At 38.6% G+C, this 9215-nt stretch overlaps 1 protein-coding gene and 1 non-coding gene across 2 annotated transcripts; one reads left to right on the forward strand and one right to left on the reverse strand.

The window, feature by feature from the left end:
- Positions 1-1018: 1018 nt before the first annotated feature.
- LOC118490960 lies at positions 1019-1125 on the forward strand. The gene has a single exon (XR_004890185.1). It is a non-coding gene; the product is annotated as a small nucleolar RNA R71 (small nucleolar RNA).
- Positions 1126-6617: 5492 nt separating this feature from the next.
- LOC118479417 (multicystatin-like) lies at positions 6618-8783 on the reverse strand. Its single transcript, XM_035987773.1, has 4 exons — positions 8631-8783; positions 8260-8544; positions 7151-7435; positions 6618-7051 (listed from the first exon to the last, which is right to left on the reverse strand). The coding sequence occupies exons 1-4, from the start codon at positions 8730-8732 to the stop codon at positions 6875-6877; spliced, it is 849 nt and encodes a 282-aa protein (XP_035843666.1). The 5' UTR covers positions 8733-8783; the 3' UTR covers positions 6618-6874.
- Positions 8784-9215: the final 432 nt, after the last annotated feature.

Consider the following 9215-nt stretch of genomic DNA (forward strand, 5'->3'; position numbering starts at 1 on the left):
GAGTATTTGGGCATTTGGGTTAGGACATCAATAAAAGGAATATTAACATGCAATTGTTTTAGTAGACTTTCGAATTTTGCGAATTGCCCATTGGTCTTTTGACGGATTAACCTACCCGGGTACGGAACTCGAGGAGCCTTGGTAGGCTCTGGTGATGGAGGGGAACCCTTCTCTTGTAGAGGCGGCGGTGTAGTTTCCTCTGTAGGTGTTGGCACTTCCGTAGGCCTCACGGTGCGGTTTCGTAATGTGATGAGATGAACTTGCGCTTTTGGGTTTGTTTCGGTATTGCTTGGTAATGCGCCTTGTGGTCTCTCGGAAAATTTTTGGGCTAGTTGACTTAATTGTTTTTCTATATTTTGAATACTAGCTTGTTGATTTCTAAAATTTGATTCTAATTGTAGAAACCTTTCCGAGTTTTTCTTTTCAGTGTCGGAGATGAGGCGAGATATAGTATCTTCAAGCCTCTCTCGTCCACCTTGTTGTTGAGGGAAATTCTGTGACTCATTTCTTGGTTGTTGAAAGTTTGTTCGTTGATTTCGTTGGTTACTACTATTGCCGGGTTCTCTCCAACCAAGGTTAGGGTGATTTCGCCATCCTTGGTTGTAGGTGCCCGTTGGAGGACCCGACGGCCTAGGTCTATTATCAATGTAGTTTACCGACTCTTGTTGATCGTCTGTTTCTTTCATACAACTCCAATTTTCATGTGGCCCACCACACCCTTCACAAGCCATAACCGAGACCGTTTTTGTCATTTCCAATTTTTTTTATTTTCGAAGAAAGGGCCTCGATTTGGGCTTGTAAAGAAGTGTTTTCATCAACCTTATGGGCGCCCGGGGCAATAGATTTATTGCCTCGGGGAGTGTGCCACTAAAAATTGGTTTGAGCAATTTCCTCAATTTGATTATATATTTCATGCGGGCGTCGATTACCTAAAAGTCCCCCGGAGCTAGAGTCAAGTGTCTGCCTTGTGTGTGGCAACAACCCATTATAGAAAGTTGATACTTGTTGCCATATCGCAAGGCCGTGATGTGGACACTTTCGCAATAGCTCCTTGAACCTTTCCCAAGTTTCATATAAGGATTCCCCGTCCTCTTGTGAATATGTATTAATTTCAGTCATTAATTTAGCCGTTTTAGCGGGAGGGAAATACTTATATAGAAATTTTTGGGCTAGTTCAACCCAGGTGTTTACCGATCCAGCTGGGAGGGCGTTAAGCCAAGCTTTTGCTCGGTCTTTTAGTGAGAAAGGAAACATTCGAAGGCGGATGGCGTCATTTGATGCTCCATTGATCCGAAAAGTATCACATATTTCTAAGAAATTAGTAATATGTAGATGGGGATCCTCGTCCGCAAGCCCATGAAAGGTTGCAGAGTTTTGAAGCATCTGTATCAAATGCGGCCGAAGTTCGAAGTTATTGGCTTCAACATTTGGTGCGTTGATAGCGGCGCCGAGATTACCTATGGTGGGTCGTAGATAATCCATGAGGGTACGTTGGTCCGCCATTGGAAGTGGATTCCCCGAAACTTTCTCTTGGTTTTTGGCTTTTAGTCTTTTTCTGAGAAAGCGTTCGGGTTCTTCTAGAGGTTCTTTTATGTCCTTATTAGAACTGGAGCTCATACACTATGTAGGGGTGGCGTCTGGTTCCAAATCCTGCAATAAAAACAGAAAAGAATGTTGGTCAGACGGTTCACTACGGCCTCGTGCTCAGTGAACACGGCCCGTGGTCGGAGTTACAGTGATTGTTTTCCAGATCCCAGTTACTGGTGAGTTGGACACGGCCCCATGTTGCACCGACACGGCCCCGTGCTCAGCCTTCTGTAACTTAGAAAACAAAAAACTGCCAGTAACAATGCTGGGCACGGCCCGTGTCCGACCAGGCACGGCCCGTGCTGAGCTTTGCAGAAGCTGAAAAACTAAGAAAATCCTAAAAAAATAAAAAGAAAAATAAAAAATATGATTAGGCCATTGATTCCTAACTTTCTTAAAATCCTTGTGTCCCTAGCAACGGCGCCAAAAACTTGATGCGTGTCAGTGTATATATGTTTTAGATGTACATTTTAAGCTCTTTTACACTTTTAGCCAAGTTTTAAATTTATAAAACACGATATTCACTAACACTAAACACACATATGGGCAAGTGCACCCATCGTGGACATAGTATAGTGTTGGTAAGATACCGAGGTCGTCCAAGGACACGTGAGCTTTTAGTACCGGTTTATCCTCAACGTCTAATCAAATCAAAATGCTAGAAAAGATTTTTAAACTAAGAAAATAAAAACTAACTAAACGCTGAAAAATAAAATAAAAATAAAAACAGATAGAAAAGATGAATCGCTTGGATCCGACCCGTGTATTAGTATAACCTCTGATTATTTTCTCACTTTTGCACTTGTTTAAAGGATTATCTTAGTTATTGTAGTAGGCCCCTCTTTTGAAGGCGACGTTACCCTCAACCCAGTAGTTTGAGTCAGCAAGGATACAATCCTAAAGGGTCGGATTATTGAAAGATAATGAATTAAGTTATTAATGCAAATTATGGTAGGCCCTCTTTTGGAGGTGACGTTACCCTCGACTAAGTAGTCTGAGTCAGCAGGGATACAGTCCTAAATAGCTGGGTTATAGTATTAATAGTAGTTAACTTATGAGGGGGTCAAAGAGTTTGGACTCCGCCATCCAATACCTATGGGTATTGAAGGAGATCCTACTAAATTTGACCCAGGTCCCTTGCAGGACCTCTAAACGCTGAACAAGGGCAAGACCCTTACCAAACCGTTCCCTTAACCCCCGACCAGGTAGCCAACATACCTCCATATAGACCGTGGAGATATGAATGGTGAAAATCTTTTATTTTATATAGACAGTAAAATAATGCCAAGACACCACGGACAAACGATAAGGAAGAATCACCTTCAACATAAGCAACTAGTTATTAAAGTCATTAATACAAAACCAAATGAAAAGTGCAAAAGATTAAAAATAAAAGTATTATACTAAACACTTGTCTTCACCAAGTGATGTAAGAGACTTAGGCAAACATGGCCTTGATTGTCAAGAACTCTTACGATCAATATTGGATCCCGAGACGACTCACACACTCTATGATGGACAATGGATGATGGTGGTGGATGATTGTGTTATGGTGGTGGTGGGTGGTGGATGAAGTGTGAGAGAGGTGGTGTGCCAAGGGATGAGTTGCAATGAAACCAAGCACTCCTATTTATAGGCTGGGCACGGCCCCGTGCCTGTCTAACATTCTCTCTCTTCATTAATTGTAATTCGCAATTACAATTAATGCGCATGCAGTACTTTCGCCACGCCCCCGTGTTCGCTGGGCACAGCCCCGTGGTGGGCAATAGAAACTTCTATAGGTTTGTCTTCTCTGCTGCTTCTTGGGCACGGACCCGTGCTGGCTGAGCACGGGGCGTGTTCAGTCTTCTGTCTTCTCTGTTTTGCTTGGGAGGATGTTGTTGAGGGGTCGGGCAATGCACTTATGTTCCTTTTCTTGTATTTATGTTAGATTTAGCTGTCTTTTTGCTTCTTTTGTTAATTTGAGCTAATTTAATCCTGAAAATACAAAAGGAAGACAAAAACACTCTTTTCCAACATTAGTAATTTATATGTAATTTATATGTTGCATTTTACACACATCATCGATCGACCACACACCCATGTGTGTGTTTTGTATTATTTTTTTAAACCTTTAAATTAAACATCATTCCTATTGCCCACTTTTAGTCCCTCAAAGTTTAAGGGTTTTATAAATGGGTTAGTTACTAAAAGCTCCTCCTTTGTTTTACCAACCATAAATAACTAGGTTAATTATTCCAAGTAAATTTAGCGGGTTTCAGGAGTTATTAACCAAGTTTATTCTAAGTCCCGTTAACTCGGGCCTTTCATAACTTTATTTTCTCAAGCATTTATTTTCCATTAACGGTATTTTATCCGTCTTTTAGTATTAACGTGGTTTGATTACCAAACCCGTTTTCGGGGTGTTACAATATTTGTGGAGGAATAAGAGGTTGGGTGCTATAAAATTGAGGTTGAGAAGGTTGGGGGTAATAATATAGAGGTTGGTGAATATCCGTAGGAGGTTTGAACTGGTGCACTCGGACATCTAGAATCACCTTTTCTCATTTGCGAAACCTCTTTTCTTGGGTCCGATCCTCGGCTAGCGGAACCTTTTTTCTTGGGTTCACCTTTGTTTTCTTTATCCATAGTGTTTATGGGTGTAGAAAGAGAAATGTTTTAGAAAGAGTGGTGTGTTAAAAAAATGTGGGTTAAATAAAAAAAAATCTCAAACGGTCAAAAAGGAAGGGAGTAACGGTCATAAATTAGGCAACGGTCAAAAGTTTGGTTCGGTCATGACTAAACACCGAAAATGGAGGTCCCCGCCCACCAATTTTTTACCAGGGATGAATCACCGCTCGGTGATTATCATTCCCCGCATGGGTTACCGAAATCACACCGACCCCCCTAAGAGTTTTGACTTGAGGAGGCGGTGAACTTTAGGAAAACTATACGGTAAACTGTCAAAATGGTCTCTCAGGTTTGGTCACTTTTGACACTTTAGTCCAAAACTCAAATCTTTTGAATCTGGGTCTCTGTTGTTTCAATTTTGTTACCATTTTCATCTAAAATCAAAAACTTGTCAGATTTTTTAGTCAACCACCAGTTTTTTGGTCCTTTTCCTCCCTTTTAATTAAGGGCAAAATGGTCAGCTTTTTTATTTGTTATAATAAAACTTTAAAAAACCATTTTGCCCTTCATTAAAAGAGAGGAAAAAGACAAAAAAAAAAAAACTGGATGTTAACTGATAAATCTGACCAGATTTTGATTTTGAATGAAAATGAAAACAAAATTGAAACCACATGGACCTAGATTCAAAAGGTTTGACTTTTGAACTAAAGTCGCAAAAGTGATCAGACCTCGGGACCATTTTGTCAGTTTACTCAAAAATATATAAAAGGGGCTACTTGGAGATTATAAGGGGGACGACATTCTTGCATATCAGGAATCCGTTCGCTTATTCGCGAGCAGTGGCGAAGTATAGTGGGTGCCCGGGGGTGCACCCGCCCACCCCAATCTTTCGGTTAGAAGTGTATAAGTTCTGATTTTTCGTCCGAAAATTTTAAAATTATATAGGATCCCTCCCCCCCATTATTTTCCTAAATTGTATATCCTAAATATTTATAAACTTTGTATATAAATGATGGGTAGTTTTGTAAATATACACTTTATTTTATTTGGAACTATTACTATTTTACCCGACTTGAATCGAATAGCCAACCCAACCCGATCCGACCCAAAACATAATGATAGGAAAAAAAAACTTGGCCCCATCACTTTACGCCCCCTCGAAACTTTTGGTCAAGCTTCGCCACTGTTTGCGAGTTAGAGTCTTTTGAGTTAATAGATGCTAAAAATAAAGTTTACTCTACAAGATCATTTGTAGAGTAATTTTGATAATTACCTACGAGCAAATAATTACAAAAATGTCACCGTGTTGTTTTTGTTTTTTTATATCTTTCGTATGTTTTGTACGATAAGACTGTTTATACGTGAACTTAACTCTTAATCACATTGGCATGTGTGTAAAAAATAATTAAGGTAGTAACATTTATAAAAGATAATTTTACCCACTTAAATTCTTGAAATTGAATGTTAAAAGACAATCACACCCTCATCAAATGTATTATTATACAGTACTGATAGATATAATTTAAAAAATATACATATAAAAATTTAGTACGTTGAAGTTGTTATAAACATAAAGTTATTGAAATTGTAGAATTATTAGAAGAGATGTCAATTATTTGGTTTTTCAAATTGAGTTTAAGATCATATTTTCTGTAGTGATATCCCGGCATATAACTTTTAATCATATAAGATTATAAAACATGTACACATCATAAAATTATTTGCAGCCTGAAATTTCCCATTCAAATAGGAGCGGTAGAGGAAGAAGAAGCAATAGGGGCAGGGGTCGTGGTAGACCGAGTTGAGCAGATAAAGAAGCCTATGCGGCGACAGCACCTTATGACAAACACAAAAGAAATCCCAGTATTAGCAGTAGCGATAAGCCAAAGCCAAAGCCAAACACGACTCTCGATTCACTAGAAGATGCTGACTCAAAAGAAAATCACAATTTCGCAGTTGTGAATCTTGGTACAGTTTGGTTTGGAAGATTCCTTGTTAAGTAATGAGAGTGTAGGTGCTGACTTAAGGTAGACATGGAATCAAGGGGAAGCTATTAGTTCCAAATCTTTCCATTTTTGTTCTTTTTTTTTTTTTTAATTTACTTGCTTAGATTACTTGTTGAACATTTTCTTAGATTTTATTTTTGGTTTTTTTTTTTTGGTAAGGAATTTATTGGATAATATCTATAGACTAATAAAAGCATAAATTTAGGAAGATCATGCATTAAAACTGTTTATTTGATTATTGTTTCTCTGATAAACAATATGAGAGCAATTTCATTACAAATTATCAGATAGATATACTCGAGACGCTTTAAAACTACTTATTATTGTACCAAAACGTATAACAAATTCCAAACACGCACTTATAAAGAAACTAGTATAAATAGATCCAAACAAGTCGTGTTACAAAGCCACGAGTTAATGCGATAGAATTTACTAGATGTCATCTAACTAACATACGCAGCGGCATAAACTTGAATGTAATGCAAGAACCGTTTATTACTAACCAAACGAAATTATTTAAGCAAACATAAGCAGCGGCACAAACTTGCAATGTAATGCAAGAACCGTTTATTATTAACCAAAACGATATTATTTATAAGATTAAGGTTCACACCCTGGTAGCGGTCTCCTGGCACTCTCGCCTGCATCATAGAACATACACCATTACTGCTTCAATAAAGGTGCTTGAATTCCTTCAATTCTTTGGAGTTGTCCGGCTTAAGCAAAACCTTGGCTACGTAAGTGTTTTTGACACCACCAACAGTTGCTTCAAGTATGAAATAATACATTGTACCAGCAACTATCTGCTGCTTTGCATCCAGTACCCTCTCAAATTCCAGCAGGGTATTCTACGTACATAGATAACCCATCAGTTTCTTAGTATTAATTCATAATAATCTTCAAGCTTACACATGCATAGACTAACATATAAAAGAGATAGATGATACCTGCTTCTTGCTGTATTCATCGACGGCGAATCGAGCGAGATCGTCGATCACAAGGCTGTTTGCAAAGTCCTTTACTTCTGTAATTCCTCCAATGACTGGGGTGGCAGCATCAACAGGCTTGAACTCCTGCAATTCTTTGAAGTTTTCCCATGGCTTAACCCAAACCTTGGCTTCATAAGTCTTTTTGACACCACCATCAGTTGCTTCAAGTGTGATATAACACAATTTACCAGCAACTATCTGCTCCTTTGCATTCAGTACTTTCCCAAATTCCAGCAGGGTATTCTACGTACATAGATAACCCATCATTTTCTTAGTATTCACATACTCTAAAAGAAAACATTAATTCATAATCCTCAATCTTACACACGCATATAGGGCTGTAAACGAACCGAACGTTCAGCGGACAGTTCGTGAACTGTTTGGTAGGAAGTTCGTTTATGTTCGTTCGATTAGCTTAACGAATGAACACGATCAAAAATTTCGTTCGGTAAGCTTAGCGAACGAACATGAACACAAGTCTCGTTCGTTTGACTGCGCTCGTGAATGTTCGGTAATATGTTCGGTTACGTTTGTTCGTGTTCGTTTGATTATATTAAAAAAAATAATAAACTTTTTATCTAAACATATTGAAAACTTGAAATCCTATTTTCATCTAAGTTAGCTAAAATTTTGGACATTCTAAGCTATTTATTGGGATAATTATTAATTAAACTTGATTCATTGTTCGGTGGTGTAGTAGATTTCTTATGTTTTGATTTATCATTTGATGGTTGTATTTAACTACTTATATCCAATGTTTAAAGATAACAATGTTTTTATTTTTTACTTTCAAGTTAAATGTTCGTTTACGTTCGGTTTTTATGTGCTTCCTTTCGTTTGTGTTCGAGAGCAGTGTTGACGAACTGTTCGTGAACAATTAAAATTTCCTTAGCGAACGAGCACGAACATAAACTTATGTTCGATATGCGCTCGTGAACAGTTCGCGAACAGCCCTACATGCTTAGACTAAAACATACAAATGAGATAGATGACTTTGTTCGTGTTCGTTCGGTTCGTTTACAGCTCTACATGCATAGACTAAAACATATAAATGAGATGGATGATACCTGCTTCTTGTTGTGTTCATCTACGGCGAATCGAGCGAGATCTTCGATCTCAAGGCTGTTTGCAAAGTCCTTTACTTCTGTAATTCCTCCAATAACTGAGGTGGCAGCATCAACAGGCTTGAACTCTTGCAATTCTTTGAAGTTTTCCCATTTCTTAACCCAAACCTTGGCTTCATAAGTCTTTATGATACCACCATTAGCTGCATCAAGTGTGATATAATACAATGTACCAGAAACTATCTGCTCCTTTGCATTCAGCACCTTCCTAAATTCCAGCAGGGTATTCTACGTACATAGATAACATATAAAAGAGATGAAGTGTAATCCTCAAGCTTACACATGCATAGACTAACATATAAAATAGATGATACCTGCTTCTTGTTGTATTCATCGACGGCGAATCGAGCGAGATCGTCGATCACAATGCTGTTTGCAAAGTCCTTTACTTCTGTAAATCCTCCAACAAGTGACATCTTTTTGTTTGTGGTACGAAAAACCTACAACTCGGCGCGCGTTTTAAAGAGAACTAGTGGTCCCGAACAGGATCACGAGAACCAATGAGATGTTTACACGTGGCTAGAAGAAACCGTGTTTAGAAAGGGATAAGACTTTTAGCTGTTTTAGTATTACAAATGTGATTGAATTTGATAGAATCCAAAATATGAAAGTAACACCTATCGAGTCTGTTATGAGAATTTTGTCCATTCGTAAATTGGCCTGTCCTCCTTAGCATAGATGCAAGTTCGATTTTCGTTTGTGCCATTTTCAAGGGATATCTGAGTGAAGAGACGAATCAGGGTTTTAATCCCAGATTTGAACCTGACTTCGCTTGGGCCATTTTCAAGAGATATCTGGGTGAAGAGACGAATCGGGGCTTTAATCCCGGGTTCGAACCTGACAAGGGGCGAGGGTTTGCAGATTCCATCCGGTTCCCGTGCATCGAGGGCACACGTGAG

This window comes from Helianthus annuus, chromosome 3 (genome assembly GCF_002127325.2).
Source record: "Helianthus annuus cultivar XRQ/B chromosome 3, HanXRQr2.0-SUNRISE, whole genome shotgun sequence".
Taxonomy (NCBI): Eukaryota; Viridiplantae; Streptophyta; class Magnoliopsida; order Asterales; family Asteraceae; genus Helianthus; species Helianthus annuus.